Raw genomic sequence first — 20672 nt, 5'->3', positions numbered from 1 at the left:
TGGGGACAAACTACAATTAGGTCACTGAGGCCATCAATGGAGATAACGTAAAATCATTGGTACTTCATGTGTAAACATGTAGATTATGCAAGCTATGAGAAATGCCACAATGGAATTTCCACATGCCATCAGGAATTTGAGAATTCAGTGGAGAAATATTAATGTATTTTTGTCAAACATTTTGTGGTAAGCGACTACGCAGACTCAGCAAGTTCTTGATGAAGTTTTATTGGATTAAGCTACACAGCACCATAAAAGGGAACATCCCTCACCAACAGCTCCACAACCAGTTTGAATCGGAACAGTGTCAGCGCTACCAAGCAACAACAAATATTCTATATGAGAACACTTAGTTGAGAAAGGTAAAAAGATAGAGACGGATAGAGATACAACACATTTGAATATCAGAGGCCGTTTAGCAATGAATGATGATAAAATGGGTGACTTTTTATTTACACCATCATTTTTGGTTTTAAAATATTGATTGTTTTGGAAAAAAAAATATGTTTATTTAGTGCACTGAGTAAGGAAATCATGTGTCTCATAGAAAGCAGGGGGGTTAATAATTTGGAAATAACAGTAGACTCCCCGTCGAGAAAAAGACCATGAAGGTCTAAACACGTCAATGCAGTCGCTTGTGAGTGACAAAAAATATTATTCATACAAGTTCCTGCAGTGCGGCAGTTGTTTGTTTCAGAAAAAGATTTTATATATAAAATTCTAAATTCCCTTCTTTTTTTTTTTTAAACTGATTATAAATTGTTTTCTTTAATGGGGGGAACTCCCTCAACCCCCCATTCATTAATTACCTTTACCATCTCTAAACCCTAAAATACCCTCACCACCCTAGTATACCCCTACCCACTCATAAACCCTAAAAATGCCCTTACCACACTGTACACCTACCTGCCTCTAACCTCTATAAATACCATTACCACCCTATACATCTACCAACTCCTCTCTAGCCCCTAAAAATACCTTGTTCCACCCTATACCCCTACCCACTACTAATCTCTAAAAATACTCTTACCACCCTACACCCCACCCACCCCAAAACCATAAAAAAAACCTTACCATCCTATACCCGTACCCACCCCACTCTATAGCCTACAAATACCCTTACCACCCTATGCACCTACCCACCCCTAATCCCTAAAAATATCCTTACCACCGTATACCACTACCAACCCCAAACCCGCAATTTTTACGCATGGTAAATTCTGCGTGGTAACGGATGTTTTCTGACTAGATGGTGTCCTTGGACCTGCAGGACGCATATTTTGATATACTCGTCCTGCGGTCCCACGCATGTTATCTGAGCTCCCCTTTGGACGCACCAGTGCCCCTCTGGTGTTTCGCCAAGGTGGTGGTTGTGGCACACCTTCAGAGGTTGGGTGTGCCAGTCTTTCATACCTCAACGACTTCCTGTTGAAGGCGGGATCACCATAGTCAGTTGTAGGCCACGTCCAGATGACGGCGACCCTCTTAACATTGTTGGAGTTCACAGCCAACAAGCCAAAGTCGCACCTGATTCCATCGCAGAGGCTTCCTTTTATTGGAGCTGTCATTGATAGAGTACAGTTCAGGGCAGTCCCTCTGTTGCAACGAGTCCAGTATATTTGAACTATGACCCTGATGTTTCAGCCTCGGTGTCGATGAGAGCAGCTCTGAGACTTCTTGGTCTTTTAGCGTCCTGAGTCCTCCTTGTCGACTACACCAGGTTGCACATGCCTACTCTACAAGGGAATCTGCAGTTAGAATGGGCCCTGCACCAACACAACCTGTCAGACTCCATTCAGATTTCAAAGGAAACTGCACACAATCTTCAGTGGTGGCTGCTTGATCACGCTTGGACTGGCAGCAAAGCCCTCTCCCTTCCACACAGAGAGTTGAGTGTGGTGACAGATGTGTCACTGCTAGGTTGGTGGGGGGGTTATCTAGGGATGGTGGAGGTCTGAGGACTTTGGTTTCCGGCAGAAACCTGGCTCACATCAATCTGTTTTAATTGAGGACCATTTCTCTGACGTTGAAGGCCTTTCTGCCAACCATCAAAGGGAGGCTAGTGCGAGTTCTCACGGACACCACCACTGCCACGTGGTACTGCAGAAACCAGGGTAGGTTCATGGGTCCTTTGCCAAGAGACTCTGCACCTTTGGAGTTGGCTGGAGCGTCGGGGCATTATCCTGATCGTGAACCAACCTCTGGGTTCTGTAAATGCCTGGGCAGACATACTCAGCTGGCGGCATCTGGCAGATAACGAATGGCATCAACGCCTTGAAGTGTTATGATATGTTATGTTAGCACTTTATAGGTGCGCACGATTACCCAAAGGGTGTCCTGAGGTTGAACAGAGTAATTTGCACAACAAAAGGAAAAGATCCTAATTCAGATATACCAGGGCATGAGAAACGACCCAGGTTAAAAACAAAGTCAAGTCTTTAAGGCCTTGCTAAATGGTGTCACTGAGGGACTCTTCCACAAGGTACTAGGCAGCTAATTCAGAGTTTAACTGCCCAAACAGAAAAATCTTTGCTCCCCGAGCAACACCATCCGGTTGTAGGAGGAATCAACAGTTGCACCTCAGAGGAGCATGTAGGAATGTATTTATGGAATTTGTTTTAAAGTTATGCCGGGCAAATACTCTGGACAGCTGAAAATACATTGTAGAGAGATTTAAAAGTGACTCCTTTTTCCACCGGAAGCTAGTAGAGCGCTAATGCTGCTACAACTACCTTGGTATGCAAAGTGCCCGTCTTTGACACCGTCTAACTGGAAGGACATTATGCCCATTCAGTCTTGCAGGACATTTTGTTCTGAGCCCACTCTACAAATCCTCCACCTTTGGAATGTACTACTTTGGTGTCTGTTCTAAAGGTGAGGAATCTGCGGTTAGAAGTATCCATTAGAAGAACAAATTACTTACCTTTGTGACACTCTTTCTGGGGGATACTCTATGAAAACGCAGATTCCTTGCTGCCCTTCTTACTCTTAGTTTTGTGGAGCTACCTTTTTTAACACCTGAAAAGATCTCAAACAAGAACATTGCTGAAAACTTACTTTATCCAGTCCTGCTCCTGGGAAATATTCTAAAGGTGAGGTATCTGCAGTGAGATAGAGTATACACCAAAAAGAGTGTTATCAAAGGTAAGTAACTTGTTCATTACAACATATTGTTACAAGCTGTGGGCCTTTCCAAGTTTGGGATACTGCCGCAATTTTGCCAGGTTCAGAGTCGTAACCTTTTTAAGAAAGACTTGCTAGTGTATATCTTTTGTTAACAAGTTGCTATGCCATCCTCAGAAAGGAGTTATAGTGCCCACAGAAACTCGCAGAATTCTTGTCTGCTCTAAAATTCTTTACATAGCACTAATCTCAATGACAGAGAAAGAATTCCACTCTTGGCTTCACCTGAAGCCATGGCTAAATTGTGTTTTGTTTTTCCTTGCCCACTGCAAAGAAGGTACATTATACCATTCTGACTCAGTGCTAATGATGACCTAGGATGTGTATCAAATAAACTTGTGAATTGGCGATGGAAAGAACCCGGCTCGCTGACCCCTTGACTGGTTAACGCCTATTACATGCTAGCACCAATTGTTTTGTATTATGTACTCCTTGAGTGTCACTGTGATATTGTATTGATGACTCTGCGTTTCTTTCACTTAATATTTGTTATAAATAAAAAATAAAAACTTGTGAAGGATGGTTTCCTTACCAAGACTAGTGCCATGGGGTAAAAGGATGAAATATGCAGTGGTGAATGTTAAGCAGTAGACAATCTACCTTTACCCTTTAATTCATTGGTTTACTATCCTGTACAAAAAGCTGTTCCATGCGACACTAGCTATTCCCTATAAAGGCTCACACATAGGAGTTCTAGAACATGCTTGTCGCCTTAACCCGAGCAGAGACAGGGTATATATTCTCTCTTCCTAAAGAGAGAGGAAATGTTAAATTTGGAGCTCATTACCAGCTCTACTTAAAATGTTTTTAATGTGAGCCTTTATGTTTATGTGTTTATGTTTATGAGATTTATAAAGCGCGCAAACACCCGTGGGTGTCTCGGCGCTTTGTGAGCCCAGATGAAGTCTATTGTTGACTTACTATGTGACGAAACACATGTTGGCTATAAGATTTGTTGAAGATGTCTGAATGCTTGTGAAAACAGAAAAATAAATCGAATAAAGTAATACCAACTATTGGTTGGCTTTTTCAGGACATTAATTGGTGCTCAAGAGATCTTTTGAATATATACTAATACCTCCTGAATAAACAAGCGTACAACCAATGCAGTAACTGTAATTATGGCATGGTCAAGCTTGTACTGTTCAAGATTGCTGCCCTATCATGAACATCATAATCAAATAATGAGTTACGTTATTATGGTTCACCAACCTTTACAGTTAATGATACTACTGATCATCTTCTCTGAAAACAAACAAAAACACAGTTCAGTAAGCTGGATGCCACCTCAGAGGAGGCTGGACTGTTCCCATTGGGTGTAGGGTCAAGGCTGATTTGCATATGGCTGGGTCCAATCTGGAATGGCATGGTGAGCAAAAAACTGTGGATTTAGGCCCAGATCTCTGTCCTGGGTGAATTTATGACATTGTTCTGCATTCTGTCCAACAATTGTTCTTTTTGCATACCTCAGACGAGGGCTCCTTTCTTGGTCTTCTTCTGGGATGCATGCACCATTAGATAGTGTTTGTGGTGTAGTAACCAGGCTCATAATTTTAACAGAGCGATACCTTTTTATTTTTAAAGATCCAGGCATTCGTACAGTTGGAAGAAGAACTCTCTGTAGAAGATGATTCATCAAGGTAAGAAATTATGCTTGTTTATTGGCCTAACAAGTGTGAAGCTAGCGGCCACACATTTGCACACATGGCTATGATGTGTAGAAAATAAATATAGTGCTTCAGCCCAAAGAAAGACTGTTAATCTACGTTTTGAAGTGGCAGAGCTATGTAGATTTCAGGTTATTAATTTTTACACAGGATCGGCACACATACTTTTACATTTCTGCAGACTGCTATTTGTGGACCTTTAAAAAAAAGAGGATGGAGCGATAGTTTTAAATTCTGGGAAACCCAGATGCCCGTGCCCAGTAGATGAAGGGTGTGGCCTTTGGGCGTTACGGACATAGGTCATGTGCACAGTGCATGGTTGAAAGCAATATCTTGTGATTATTTCAGCTGATGGGCATTCCCAGCCAAATACTCCGGCAGGATGTATCATTTATCATAATTTTGAGGGAAGGGCATGGTCTAAAGTCATTTCACATTTGCAGTATTCAGGTGTGATAACCACTGGTACTGCAGTCATTATCTTAAGTATATCACTGCAAAACTCAAAAATATCCCTGAAAACAAGGTCTGGCTAAGAACAGAAACTACCAAATGGTATAAAAGACCCTCAATACTTCTTTGCAGTTTTTGTTGCCTAAATAAATAAATGAATGCATCAGGACTTCAGTCATCATAACTCACTTTATTGATGACCTTGAATTTGATATTACTAATTAAATAACACATGATGCAAGATACTGTGTGTGCCTTATGCATCCTTATGGTGTGCACACAGATGCAGGTGTGCCTCATACCCCTGCATGCTGTAAGCCATGCTGTGTTTAAGCAGCGTACAGGACATGGCCAGTGTCCTTGTCCTTATTTGCCTTGTGGGCCTATGTTTAGCAGGTAGAGGGCATGGCATTGGGCCATGCCCTTCACACACTACATGCTGATGTGTTTGGTCCCTGTTACCACAACCTAAAATGCATGCCTGTAGGCCATGACCAGTACACCTGCGTCCCTTTTTTAGGGATGATGATTATCTGTTGTATTCCATACAGTGATACTCTTTTCCCCAGTGCCTGCTGGATACAGATTTTATTTTCACGTGGGTCGCACTCCGCTGGTCTTTAGCAAGTAGCCCCATAGGATTCTGGATGATAGAGTAGCAGCGGCGAGTACACCTATGCTACAAAGTGTAATAATAAATGCCATCCCTGGACACGTGTTTCGAGGTAGTTGCCTCTCGTCAGCAGGGAGCAGGACTGTGTGGGGGGTGCCGTAGACTGCCAAAAAATATGAGATTTAAGTACCTTTCGTGGCGGCGCGCGGGTGCAGACTCCAGGCTCGTCAGCCAATCGCTCAGGGAGCTTCAAACATTATTTTCACGTGGGTCGCACTCCGCTGGTCTTTAGCAAGTAGCCCCATAGGATTCTGGATGATAGAGTAGCAGCGGCGAGTACACCTATGCTACAAAGTGTAATAATAAATGCCATCCCTGGACACGTGTTTCGAGGTAGTTGCCTCTCGTCAGCAGGACTGTGTGGGGGGTGCCGTAGACTGCCAAAAAATATGAGGTTTAAGTACCTTTCGTGGCGGCGCGCGGGTGCAGACTCCAGGCTCGTCAGCCAATCGCTCAGGGAGCTTCAAACATTATTTTCACGTGGGTCGCACTCCGCTGGTCTTTAGCAAGTAGCCCCATAGGATTCTGGATGATAGAGTAGCAGCGGCGAGTACACCTATGCTACAAAGTGTAATAATAAATGCCATCCCTGGACACGTGTTTCGAGGTAGTTGCCTCTCGTCAGCAGGGAGCAGGACTGTGTGGGGGGTGCCGTAGACTGCCAAAAAATATGAGGTTTAAGTACCTTTCGTGGCGGCGCGCGGGTGCAGACTCCAGGCTCGTCAGCCAATCGCTCAGGGAGCTTCAAACATTATTTTCACGTGGGTCGCACTCCGCTGGTCTTTAGCAAGTAGCCCCATAGGATTCTGGATGATAGAGTAGCAGCGGCGAGTACACCTATGCTACAAAGTGTAATAATAAATGCCATCCCTGGACACGTGTTTCGAGGTAGTTGCCTCTCGTCAGCAGGGAGCAGGACTGTGTGGGGGGTGCCGTAGACTGCCAAAAAATATGAGGTTTAAGTACCTTTCGTGGCGGCGCGCGGGTGCAGACTCCAGGCTCGTCAGCCAATCGCTCAGGGAGCTTCAAACATTATTTTCACGTGGGTCGCACTCCGCTGGTCTTTAGCAAGTAGCCCCATAGGATTCTGGATAATAGAGTAGCAGCGGCGAGTACACCTATGCTACAAAGTGTAATAATAAATGCCATCCCTGGACACGTGTTTCGAGGTAGTTGCCTCTCGTCAGCAGGGAGCAGGACTGTGTGGGGGGTGCCGTAGACTGCCAAAAAATATGAGGTTTAAGTACCTTTCGTGGCGGCGCGCGGGTGCAGACTCCAGGCTCGTCAGCCAATCGCTCAGGGAGCTTCAAACATTATTTTCACGTGGGTCGCACTCCGCTGGTCTTTTGCAAGTAGCCCCATAGGATTCTGGATGATAGAGTAGCAGCGGCGAGTACACCTATGCTACAAAGTGTAATAATAAATGCCATCCCTGGACACGTGTTTCGAGGTAGTTGCCTCTCGTCAGCAGGGAGCAGGACTGTGTGGGGGGTGCCGTAGACTGCCAAAAAATATGAGGTTTAAGTACCTTTCGTGGCGGCGCGCGGGTGCAGACTCCAGGCTCGTCAGCCAATCGCTCAGGGAGCTTCAAACATTATTTTCACGTGGGTCGCACTCCGCTGGTCTTTAGCAAGTAGCCCCATAGGATTCTGGATGATAGAGTAGCAGCGGCGAGTACACCTATGCTACAAAGTGTAATAATAAATGCCATCCCTGGACACGTGTTTCGAGGTAGTTGCCTCTCGTCAGCAGGGAGCAGGACGCACCTGCGCGCTACGAGAGGTACTAGACCTGATAACGATTTTAGCAGCTTACACAGCAACCCGACACATTTTCCTACTCCCTGCTGACGAGAGGCAACTACCTCGAAACACGTGTCCAGGGATGGCACACGCCACACATACTTGCATTCACACTTGAGCATAGGTGTATCCGCCGACGCTGACCTTCAGGGATCCTTTTCATTGGGGGAACACGACTGGTAGGTGTAGCAGTGTGCGACCAATCTGGTTTAACTTTATATTCAGGCTCCCTTGAGCCAGTGGAGTCGACGGACTCATGGTTACGCACCTGCGCGCTACGAGAGGTACTAGACCTGATAACGATTTTAGCAGCTTACACAGCAACCCCACACATTTTCCTACTCCCTGCTGACGAGAGGCAACTACCTCGAAACACGTGTCCAGGGATGGCACACGCCACACATACTTGCATTCACACTTGAGCATAGGTGTATCCGCCGACGCTGACCTTCAGGGATCCTTTTCATTGGGGGAACACGACTGGTAGGTGTAGCAGTGTGCGACCAATCTGGTTTAACTTTATATTCAGGCTCCCTTGAGCCAGTGGAGTCGACGGACTCATGGTTACGCACCTGCGCGCTACGAGAGGTACTAGACCTGATAACGATTTTAGCAGCTTACACAGCAACCCCACACATTTTCCTACTCCCTGCTGACGAGAGGCAACTACCTCGAAACACGTGTCCAGGGATGGCACGCGCCACACATACTTGCATTCACACTTGAGCATAGGTGTATCCGCCGACGCTGACCTTCAGGGATCCTTTTCATTGGGAGAACACGACTGGTAGGTGTAGCAGTGTGCGACCAATCTGGTTTAACTTTATATTCAGGCTCCCTTGAGCCAGTGGAGTCGACGGACTCATGGTTACGCACCTGCGCGCTACGAGAGGTACTAGACCTGATAACGATTTTAGCAGCTTACACAGCAACCCCACACATTTTCCTACTCCCTGCTGACGAGAGGCAACTACCTCGAAACACGTGTCCAGGGATGGCACACGCCACACATACTTGCATTCACACTTGAGCATAGGTGTATCCGCCGACGCTGACCTTCAGGGATCCTTTTCATTGGGGGAACACGACTGGTAGGTGTAGCAGTGTGCGACCAATCTGGTTTAACTTTATATTCAGGCTCCCTTGAGCCAGTGGAGTCGACGGACTCATGGTTACGCACCTGCGCGCTACGAGAGGTACTAGACCTGATAACGATTTTAGCAGCTTACACAGCAACCCCACACATTTTCCTACTCCCTGCTGACGAGAGGCAACTACCTCGAAACACGTGTCCAGGGATGGCACACGCCACACATACTTGCATTCACACTTGAGCATAGGTGTATCCGCCGACGCTGACCTTCAGGGATCCTTTTCATTGGGGGAACACGACTGGTAGGTGTAGCAGTGTGCGACCAATCTGGTTTAACTTTATATTCAGGCTCCCTTGAGCCAGTGGAGTCGACGGACTCATGGTTACGCACCTGCGCGCTACGAGAGGTACTAGACCTGATAACGATTTTAGCAGCTTACACAGCAACCCCACACATTTTCCTACTCCCTGCTGACGAGAGGCAACTACCTCGAAACACGTGTCCAGGGATGGCACACGCCACACATACTTGCATTCACACTTGAGCATAGGTGTATCCGCCGACGCTGACCTTCAGGGATCCTTTTCATTGGGGGAACACGACTGGTAGGTGTAGCAGTGTGCGACCAATCTGGTTTAACTTTATATTCAGGCTCCCTTGAGCCAGTGGAGTCGACGGACTCATGGTTACGCACCTGCGCGCTACGAGAGGTACTAGACCTGATAACGATTTTAGCAGCTTACACAGCAACCCCACACATTTTCCTACTCCCTGCTGACGAGAGGCAACTACCTCGAAACACGTGTCCAGGGATGGCACGCGCCACACATACTTGCATTCACACTTGAGCATAGGTGTATCCGCCGACGCTGACCTTCAGGGATCCTTTTCATTGGGAGAACACGACTGGTAGGTGTAGCAGTGTGCGACCAATCTGGTTTAACTTTATATTCAGGCTCCCTTGAGCCAGTGGAGTCGACGGACTCATGGTTACGCACCTGCGCGCTACGAGAGGTACTAGACCTGATAACGATTTTAGCAGCTTACACAGCAACCCCACACATTTTCCTACTCCCTGCTGACGAGAGGCAACTACCTCGAAACACGTGTCCAGGGATGGCACACGCCACACATACTTGCATTCACACTTGAGCATAGGTGTATCCGCCGACGCTGACCTTCAGGGATCCTTTTCATTGGGGGAACACGACTGGTAGGTGTAGCAGTGTGCGACCAATCTGGTTTAACTTTATATTCAGGCTCCCTTGAGCCAGTGGAGTCGACGGACTCATGGTTACGCACCTGCGCGCTACGAGAGGTACTAGACCTGATAACGATTTTAGCAGCTTACACAGCAACCCCACACATTTTCCTACTCCCTGCTGACGAGAGGCAACTACCTCGAAACACGTGTCCAGGGATGGCACACGCCACACATACTTGCATTCACACTTGAGCATAGGTGTATCCGCCGACGCTGACCTTCAGGGATCCTTTTCATTGGGGGAACACGACTGGTAGGTGTAGCAGTGTGCGACCAATCTGGTTTAACTTTATATTCAGGCTCCCTTGAGCCAGTGGAGTCGACGGACTCATGGTTACGCACCTGCGCGCTACGAGAGGTACTAGACCTGATAACGATTTTAGCAGCTTACACAGCAACCCCACACATTTTCCTACTCCCTGCTGACGAGAGGCAACTACCTCGAAACACGTGTCCAGGGATGGCACACGCCACACATACTTGCATTCACACTTGAGCATAGGTGTGTCCGCCGACGCTGACCTTCAGGGATCCTTTTCATTGGGGGAACACGACTGGTAGGTGTAGCAGTGTGCGACCAATCTGGTTTAACTTTATATTCAGGCTCCCTTGAGCCAGTGGAGTCGACGGACTCATGGTTACGCACCTGCGCGCTACGAGAGGTACTAGACCTGATAACGATTTTAGCAGCTTACACAGCAACCCCACACATTTTCCTACTCCCTGCTGACGAGAGGCAACTACCTCGAAACACGTGTCCAGGGATGGCACACGCCACACATACTTGCATTCACACTTGAGCATAGGTGTATCCGCCGACGCTGACCTTCAGGGATCCTTTTCATTGGGGGAACACGACTGGTAGGTGTAGCAGTGTGCGACCAATCTGGTTTAACTTTATATTCAGGCTCCCTTGAGCCAGTGGAGTCGACGGACTCATGGTTACGCACCTGCGCGCAACGAGAGGTACTAGACCTGATAACGATTTTAGCAGCTTACACAGCAACCCCACACATTTTCCTACTCCCTGCTGACGAGAGGCAACTACCTCGAAACACGTGTCCAGGGATGGCACACGCCACACATACTTGCATTCACACTTGAGCATAGGTGTATCCGCCGACGCTGACCTTCAGGGATCCTTTTCATTGGGGGAACACGACTGGTAGGTGTAGCAGTGTACGACCAATCTGGTTTAACTTTATATTCAGGCTCCCTTGAGCCAGTGGAGTCGACGGACTCATGGTTACGCACCTGCGCGCTACGAGAGGTACTAGACCTGATAACGATTTTAGCAGCTTACACAGCAACCCCACACATTTTCCTACTCCCTGCTGACGAGAGGCAACTACCTCGAAACACGTGTCCAGGGATGGCACACGCCACACATACTTGCATTCACACTTGAGCATAGGTGTATCCGCCGACGCTGACCTTCAGGGATCCTTTTCATTGGGGGAACACGACTGGTAGGTGTAGCAGTGTGCGACCAATCTGGTTTAACTTTATATTCAGGCTCCCTTGAGCCAGTGGAGTCGATGGACTCCTGGTTACGCACCTGCGCGCTACGAGAGGTACTAGACCTGATAACGATTTTAGCAGCTTACACAGCAACCCCACACATTTTCCTACTCCCTGCTGACGAGAGGCAACTACCTCGAAACACGTGTCCAGGGATGGCACACGCCACACATACTTGCATTCACACTTGAGCATAGGTGTATCCGCCGACGCTGACCTTCAGGGATCCTTTTCATTGGGGGAACACGACTGGTAGGTGTAGCAGTGTGCGACCAATCTGGTTTAACTTTATATTCAGGCTCCCTTGAGCCAGTGGAGTCGACGGACTCATGGTTACGCACCTGCGCGCTACGAGAGGTACTAGACCTGATAACGATTTTAGCAGCTTACACAGCAACCCCACACATTTTCCTACTCCCTGCTGACGAGAGGCAACTACCTCGAAACACGTGTCCAGGGATGGCACACGCCACACATACTTGCATTCACACTTGAGCATAGGTGTATCCGCCGACGCTGACCTTCAGGGATCCTTTTCATTGGGGGAAACACGACTGGTAGGTGTAGCAGTGTGCGACCAATCTGGTTTAACTTTATATTCAGGCTCCCTTGAGCCAGTGGAGTCGACGGACTCATGGTTACGCACCTGCGCGCTACGAGAGGTACTAGACCTGATAACGATTTTAGCAGCTTACACAGCAACCCCACACATTTTCCTACTCCCTGCTGACGAGAGGCAACTACCTCGAAACACGTGTCCAGGGATGGCACACGCCACACATACTTGCATTCACACTTGAGCATAGGTGTATCCGCCGACGCTGACCTTCAGGGATCCTTTTCATTGGGGGAACACGACTGGTAGGTGTAGCAGTGTGCGACCAATCTGGTTTAACTTTATATTCAGGCTCCCTTGAGCCAGTGGAGTCGACGGACTCATGGTTACGCACCTGCGCGCTACGAGAGGTACTACACCTGATAACGATTTTAGCAGCTTACACAGCAACCCCACACATTTTCCTACTCCCTGCTGACGAGAGGCAACTACCTCGAAACACGTGTCCAGGGATGGCACACGCCACACACACTTGCATTCACACTTGAGCATAGGTGTATCCGCCGACGCTGACCTTCAGGGATCCTTTTCATTGGGGGAACACGACTGGTAGGTGTAGCAGTGTGCGACCAATCTGGTTTAACTTTATATTCAGGCTCCCTTGAGCCAGTGGAGTCGACGGACTCATGGTTACGCACCTGCGCGCTACGAGAGGTACTAGACCTGATAACGATTTTAGCAGCTTACACAGCAACCCCACACATTTTCCTACTCCCTGCTGACGAGAGGCAACTACCTCGAAACACGTGTCCAGGGATGGCACACGCCACACATACTTGCATTCACACTTGAGCATAGGTGTATCCGCCGACGCTGACCTTCAGGGATCCTTTTCATTGGGGGAACACGACTGGTAGGTGTAGCAGTGTGCGACCAATCTGGTTTAACCTGCTGGATACAGATCTTGATTGAAAGTCATGTTCGGAATGCTTTACACTGTTTATATAATGCTTACAATGTTCTCTTCCTAAACTCAGATAATCACCTGTGGACTCTATGCCCTGCATTTAGCATTGGAATGTTGTTGATATCATTGATATGATTTGTGATGCCATTAGGAGGACATGGGGAACTATGGTTATGCAGCTCATAGTAACTAAGGATTTGAATGTTAGGTTTTGAATTACAACCATAGAGTCACATCCACTGACATTTGTTTCAAGGAACTTTATAATTTTGGGGGGATTTTTTTGGCGAACAAATCTGAAAGAGACACGTTAGTGATAGATTCCTTACCTTAAAATATCCCCAGGCATCAGACTGGATCCAGAAAGTCTTTTGTAGCAGTACCCCTGCGCGTCAGTAGGTGGCGTTGTGCGGCTCCGCGTCCGTCACTGGCATCGTCAGCGCAGGAGATGACGTCACGGAGACTACTTAGGCGCCACCCATGCGCGCTGACGTCAGTTCTTTCTTTTTCCGCGCCAGCAAGCACAGATCCGGATAGAGCACGTACCGTAGTCACTTTTTGACTACTCTTTTGAGACTTTTGTCTCCCCTTTTTTCTCCTGGTGCACGTAGGGATGCCTGGCTTTAAGTCCTGTGAGGCCTGCCATCGCAACATGTCGGTGGCGGACCCCCATGATGTTTGCCTCTACTGCCTGGAGACCGACCATGACTCCCGGTCCTGCAGGGACTGTCGAGCCCTGGCCCTGAAGGCCTTGAGGGAGCGATGCCGGAAGCTGCTGGAGGTCCGGCACTCGTCCCAACGCCGCTCCAGGTCCAGGGACCATTCCAGGGACCGACGGCAGGGCCGCAGTCGTCTCTCCTCTGGCTCCAATCTTCGCCCTCGGATTACGGTAAGCGACGTCATAAAAAGAAGTCGAAGAAGTGTGTTCTCTCTCTGACGTTCTCCTGTCGGTCCTCAGATGCGGATGAGGGGGACAGGGGTTCTGCCCCTGCGGCTCCCTTGGAGCCTGGGAGTCCCACAGCCTACCCACCTTACCCGGGTCCGTTGGCGACTCCCAAACAGGTGCAAGAGTTTCTTGCCACCATGGACCGCCTTTTTAGGCCTCGGGCCCCGCCGGCGGGCCTTCAGGCCCCACGGTCCCGTGTCTAGATCCTGTTGGCCCGTCGGCGCCCCAGGATCCTACGCTGCTGGCTCCAGCCCCGGCGCCACGAGCTCCGGCACTGCCGGCTCCGGCCCCAGCGCCGCCTCCGGCGACCCAGTGGGTGCCGTTCGTTCCGCCCATGCCCCGGTTCAGGACCATTTCGTTCCTACCTGGGATCCGCATTGGGAGACGGCGCCAGCATGGCCCCGGCCGGCGTCATTCACGGTGCCGTTTCTGATGCCGTATGTCCCTTCTCCGGCTCCGGTTCTGCCGCCGCGACCGGTTCCTTCGGCAACTGAGGTGGAGGATGACTGGGAGGGGTCCGAGGACCATCTTGCCCGTCAATGTGACTCCGAGCAGGACTGGGTGGACGATCTGGAGGACGCAGGCGAACCTGATGTCTCTTCTGACCCGGGGTTTGCCTCTTTCCCCACCTACGATGGAGGAGGGCGCTTCCTACACGGTGGTGCTCCGTCGGGCTGCTGAGGTCCTCAACCTCGATCTTACTACGGTGGCCCTCAAAACTAACCTCCTCACCGAGGTGGTCCAGACGGCATGTACTTCGTCAGAGCCACTGCTTCCCTTCAATGACGCCCTCACCGACATCCTGTTGGGCATTTGGTCAGTCTGGTCATCCAGGCCTCGACGTCGCAGAGTGCTTTTCCTACGGCTCTGCTGGATAAGGACTCGAAGAAGCTGGAACAGTTTGGTAAGCAGTTAATCTCTTCGGCCAGCTTGGGGCTGCGGTCGGGAACACCGCCTGCTTGTTGGGCCACTAGTCCCACGCGTGTGGGATACCGTAGTTCAGGTGTTGCCACAGTGTCCTGAGGAGGTCCAGGCTGTACTTTTCCAGGCGGTTGCTGAGGTTAAGGATGCGGCTAAGTTCGCCATTCGGTGTGGTTTGGACACCGCTGACTCATTGGGCAGGGCGATTTCGACGACTGTGGCGCTGCGTTGCCACGCCTGGTTGCGATCTACTGGGTTCTCGCCCGATGTCCAGAGCTCGCTCATGGATATGCCCTTTGATGGCACTCGCCTGTTTGGCGATAAGGCCGACAGTGCACTAGAGCGTTTTGAGGACTCTCGAGCCACAGCCAAGTCCTTGGGTCTTTGCACGAAGAGCCCAGCCACTCCTGGTTTTCGTTCCTTTCGTGGCCAAGGCAGGGGCACCCAGGCACGTTCCTTCAGCAAGCCTGTGCAGAACCAGCCTCAGCGCGGCCGCAGATGCGGTTTCCGCAGGGGCGGCTCTGGGAATCAGCGTGGGGGTCTGTCCACCTCTGCCCCCGCTGCTTCTACCTCCAAACCTTCCTAATCCGAGCTTTGTGGAGCACCACACACCGGTGGGTGGCAGGATCCGCCACCACCTCCCCCACTGGTGCGATATTACATTGGACAAGTGGGTGCTGCAGATCATCCGCAGGGGTTACTCCCTTCCCTTTCAGTCCTCCCCTCCAGCCATGCCACCTCGGTGCCACCGCATGTCGGGGGATCACTTGGTACTTCTCCATCAGGACAGGAAGTCACGGCCCTCTTGGCCAAGGGGGCCATTGAGTGCGCTCCTGAAGTAGGGAGTGGTTGTTATTCCCACTACTTTCTGGTCCCCAAGAAGGACAAAGGGGGCCTGCGCCCCATCTTGGACCTCTGGAACGTCTGATCGCTTCCTCCGGAAGGAGAAGTTCAAAATGCTGACTCTGGCTCAGGTCCTGGCTGCCCTCGACCCTGGAGACTGGATGGTAGCGTTGGACTTGCAGGACGCATATTTTCACAACCCCGTCCTGCCGGCCCACCGGCGTTACCTGCGGTTCACGGTAGGCCCGGAGCATTTTCAGTTTGCTGTGCTCCCCTTTGGCCTTACCAGCACCCCTCGGGTGTTTACGAAAGTGATGGCGGTGGTCGCAGTTCATCTGCGCAGGTCAGGGGTGTCAGTCTTCCCCTACCTCGACGACTGGTTGTTGAAGCCAGGCTCGCCCTAGGCGGTCGTCAACCACCTCCAGACTATGGCCGACCTCCTGCATTTGCTGGGGTTCTCCGTCAATGTGCCGAAGTTGCACCTGAGTCCCTCTCAGAAGCTCCCCTTCATTGGAGCGGTTCTGGATTCGACACTGCTTCGGTTTTATCCTCCCGAGCTGCTAGTCTGGGATATTCAGGCTATGATTCTGATCTTTCAGCCTCTGTCCCGGGTTTCAGTCAGGATGACCCTCCGGCTTCTGGGCCTGATGGCTTCCTGCAACCTGCTGGTGATACATGCCAGATGGCATATGCGGGCTCTGCAGTGGGACCTGAAGCTCCAGTGGGCGCAACAACAGGGCAACCTGTCCGATCATGTCCAGATCTTGGCGGGCACTGCACAGCAGTTGCAGTGGTGGCTCACGAATCACGATTGGGTCAATGGCAGATCATTCTCCCTTCCCCAACCGGAGCACGCAGTAGTGACGGATGCGTCCCTCCTGGGATGGGGAGGCCACTTGGGAGAGGCGGAGCTCAGAGGCCTCTGTCCTCCGGCGGAGTCCCGGCTCCATATCAATCTGTTGGAGCTTCGGACAATCCGACTTGCTCTGAAGGCATTCCTTCCCTCTGTCCGGGGAAGTGTGGTGCAGGTGTTCATGGACAACACCACCGCCATGTGGTATTGCAACAAACAGGGCGAGGTGGGGTTCTGGACCCTCTGTCAGGAGGCTCTGCACCTCTGGACATGGGTGGAACATCAAGGCATCACCTTGGTGGTTCAACACCTGGCAGGTTCTCTGAACACCAGGGCGGACGAACTCAGCCGCCGGTGCTTGATGGATCACGAATGGCGTTTGCACGCGGACGTGGCGCAAGGTCTCTTTCAACAGTGGGAAGAGCCTTGGTTAGATCTATTCGCCACTGAAGAGAACTCGCAATGTCATCAGTTCTGCGCGTTGGAATTTCCAAGGCGGCACTTGCTCGGCGACGCTTTTCGGCGCGAGTGGAGTTGCGGTCTGTTGTACGCCTTTCCGCCTATACCACTTCTGCCCAGAGTGCTGAAGAAGATTCGGCGCGACTGGGCCCAAGTCGTCCTTGTGGCTCCGGATTGGGCATGAAGATACTGGTATCCCAAGCTACTCAGCATGGCGATCGATCCCCGAACCGTCTGCCTCTTCGGGAGGATCTCCTGTCGCAACAGCAGGGGACGGTCCTCCACCCGAACCTGACCAGCCTCCACCTCCATGCGTGGAGATTGAGGGGTGACAGTTGACAGCTTTCGATCTCCCTCCCGAAGTCTGTGATATCATTCTGGCAGCCAGGCGTCCCTCCACTAAAACGGTGTACGCCTGCAGGTGGAACAAGTTTGTGGCATGGTGCACAGCGAAGGCTGTGGATCGCCTTTCTGCCCCTCTTTCTGAAGTCCTTCTGTTCCTGCTTTCTTTGGCCCAGCTGGGCTCTGCTCTGGGCACTATCAAAGGTTATCTTTCGGCCATCTCCGCCTTTTTACGGCTTGCAGATCAGCCTTCTCTTTTTAAGTCCCCGGTTGTTAACCGTTCCCTGAAAGGTATTACGCACACGTTTCCTCCTGTGCCGTTCATTATGCCTCAATGGGACTTAAACCTTATCTTGACATATCTGATGTGCGCTCCCTTCGAGCCCCTTCATACCTGTCCTTTGCGTCTTCTCAATCTCAAGACGGCTTTCCTGGTAGCTATCACTTCTGCTAGAAGAGTGAGTGAGCTCCAGGCTCTTTCTTCCAAACCTCCTTTCCTTTCTGTTCATCCGGACAAGGATGCTTTTACGGACCCGTCCTTCTTTCTTTCCAAAGGTTGTCACGCCCTTTCACATCAGGCAGACCATCACTTCGCCCACCTTCTTTCCGCCTCCGCATTCTTCGAGGATAGAGGAGAGGCTCCACCGTCTGGACCCAAAACGTACGCTCGCTTTCTATCTAAAGCGTACACAGCAGTTCCGGGTGGATGAACAGCTCTTTGTTGGCTACGTGGGTGCCAAAAAAGGTCGGGCTGTGCACAAACGGACCAGCTCTCGGTGGGTCATTCTGTGCATCAAAGCATGTTACTCCTTGGCTAAGATGGAGACTCCTGTGGGGCTGCGTGCCCATTCTACCAGGGCAACTGTGGCCACTACTGCCTTGGGACGTGGCGTCCCCTTGCAGGACATTTGTCAAGCAGCTACGTGGGCCTCGCTGCACACGTTTACCAAGCATTACTGCCTTGACAGTCAGGTCCGGAGAGACGGCTTCTTTGGCCGTTCTGTTCTCCGTGACTTTCTGGTGTAATCTATTCGCAGACCCACCGCCGGGGTGAGTATTGCTGGGGTATCTATTCTAAGGTAAGGAATCTATCACTAACGTCTCTTTCAGATGCACAAGTTACTACTTGTGTAACGATATATCTGTAAGAGACATTAGTTAGTGATAGATTCCTTACCGCCCCACCCATCCTCCCCGTTCTGCGATCTGATTCTAGGGTTAAGTTCATCCCCCTTTCAGGGCTCTAGTTTCTTGGCACCAGTGATCAGTTTCTTGCATGGCTCTGCGATCCTGGCGAGGAAAGTTGTGTACAGAAATGACGTCATCACACATGGGTGGCGCCTAAGTAGTCTCTGTGACGTCATCTCGGTGCTGACAACGCCAGTGACGGACGCGGAGCCGCACAACGCCACCTACTGACGCGCAGGGGTACTGCTACAAAAGACTTTCCGGATCCAGTCTGACGCCTGGGGATATTCTAAGGTAAGGAATCTATCACTAACTAATGTCTCTTACAGATATATGGTTACACAAGTAGTAACTTGCTACTATCCCATAGACAAACTTTGTCCAGTAAGATAAAAAACGGGGTCCTAGCTACAGTGGTTTCTCACTACGACACTTGAAAAGATAAATTCTCAGAAGAGGTGAAATACATCACTTAGGCTGTATTTTAACTCATCTTGAATAATACATTATTGGTGATGTTCTGTGGTGTGTTCATAATTATTCATGGTAAATTAAGGCAGCTTCTGTTTCTTTAAAGCATGTCCGGTGCATGCCAGCGCATGTCTGTGCATGCAGAGTCAGTGTCTGTAGTGCATGTCAGTACTTTTATGACTTAACTTACTGCTTGTTGTTTGCACTAATCGAAGCCTTATCTACAACTGAAACTCATTTTATACATTTAATGTATATATAGTGAATATCTGTGAATGAGTTGTGCAGCTCACAGTACACAGCTCACCGGCCTGAATATATACTCTTTCCATATTTGTTCAGGGATGCCTATGTATATGAATAATGTATTTTCCCTGAAGTTGTATAGTTTGTTTTAGGGCCTGTTCACGTTCTGCATTTCTTGATTCGAATGTACACTTGCAAGCAGAAACATACATTTGTTTTTCTGAATGTACATACTGTAGGATGATAAACATTTCCTCTGATGTATGTTCATTTTTAGTGTGAGTTTGCTTTCATTTGTCCAAATGTACATTTATGAGAGCAAATGTGTATTAGCTTGGACTCAGTACCAGATGCTGTAGACAGTTACTGAGGTACAGGCTTCATTACATATTGTGTTTATAAAGACCTTTTTGTAGTACAACTAATTAACAAACATTTAGAGCAGTTGAAAGTTATCTGTGGATTGCAATATAATGTATATTATTTAACTGTTTTATAGAGCCTTTCTGCACCCTGAGTGGTATTGGGCACTTTACATGGAACCAGAATAACAATAAATTGTTTTGCAGGATAAGAAAGAAGAGCAAGGTCAGAACGAAACGAGTAGCGAGCACAAGTTCCAAGTGACAGTAGAGTAGGAGGGAAGAATTCAGTCAGACAGATGGCAGCAGACAAGTGAGTTTTTATGTTAAGCCTGAAAAGATAACCATGTAGGGAAAGTCAAATTGTTGTAGCTGGAGGTTGCAGCCCTTGTGAAGTGTTGGGTTTGGGTTAGAGAGTTTTTAAAGTTTAATGTCCCGAGATCGAGGAAGTCTCTGATTCTAAATCCTCTCAAGCCCCCTGCACTGGTTAATATGTGAATCAGTTATGGAGGTTCATTCGAGCAATAGCATTATGAGCCAAAGAGCTGGTTTTTATCATTATTCTGGCTTAAACTAGAAGTCATTGCAGCTGGCTCAATCATGGTCATGTTTCATTTTGAGACGATAAGCCTGGCTGCCGAGTTCCTGGTAGACTTGAGGGAAGCAAGCACTGATGGTGGTGTACTTATAAATACCACTTTGACTAGTCTTGCAATGACAAGTGATAGCATCGCTGTGATAGGAGATGTTTTAGCTTCATGAAATTTTGAAGATACATTTTGCAACCAGGATTTGTGATTACTCTTAGAAAATAGTAAGGGTTGAGTCTCAGATTGAGTATGAATTCTTTTGATTTGAATG

General features: G+C 49.3%; 1 protein-coding gene across 3 annotated transcripts in view; it reads left to right on the top strand.

The window, feature by feature from the left end:
- Nucleotides 1–20672, top strand: part of DOP1B (DOP1 leucine zipper like protein B) — a 687459-nt gene that overhangs the window by 556534 nt on the left and 110253 nt on the right. For all 3 annotated transcript variants that reach the window (XM_085621292.1, XM_085621294.1, XM_085621293.1), the window contains one exon: nucleotides 4768–4823. In XM_085621292.1, coding sequence (XP_085477418.1) covers nucleotides 4768–4823 — 56 coding nt within the window. The remainder of the gene's footprint in view (nucleotides 1–4767; nucleotides 4824–20672) is intronic.

This window comes from Triturus cristatus, chromosome 8 (assembly GCF_964204655.1).
Source record: "Triturus cristatus chromosome 8, aTriCri1.1, whole genome shotgun sequence".
In the NCBI taxonomy this organism is placed as follows: Eukaryota; Metazoa; Chordata; class Amphibia; order Caudata; family Salamandridae; genus Triturus; species Triturus cristatus.
Note: the sequence above shows the minus strand (reverse complement) of the source record. Positions and strands in the feature narration are given on the sequence as shown.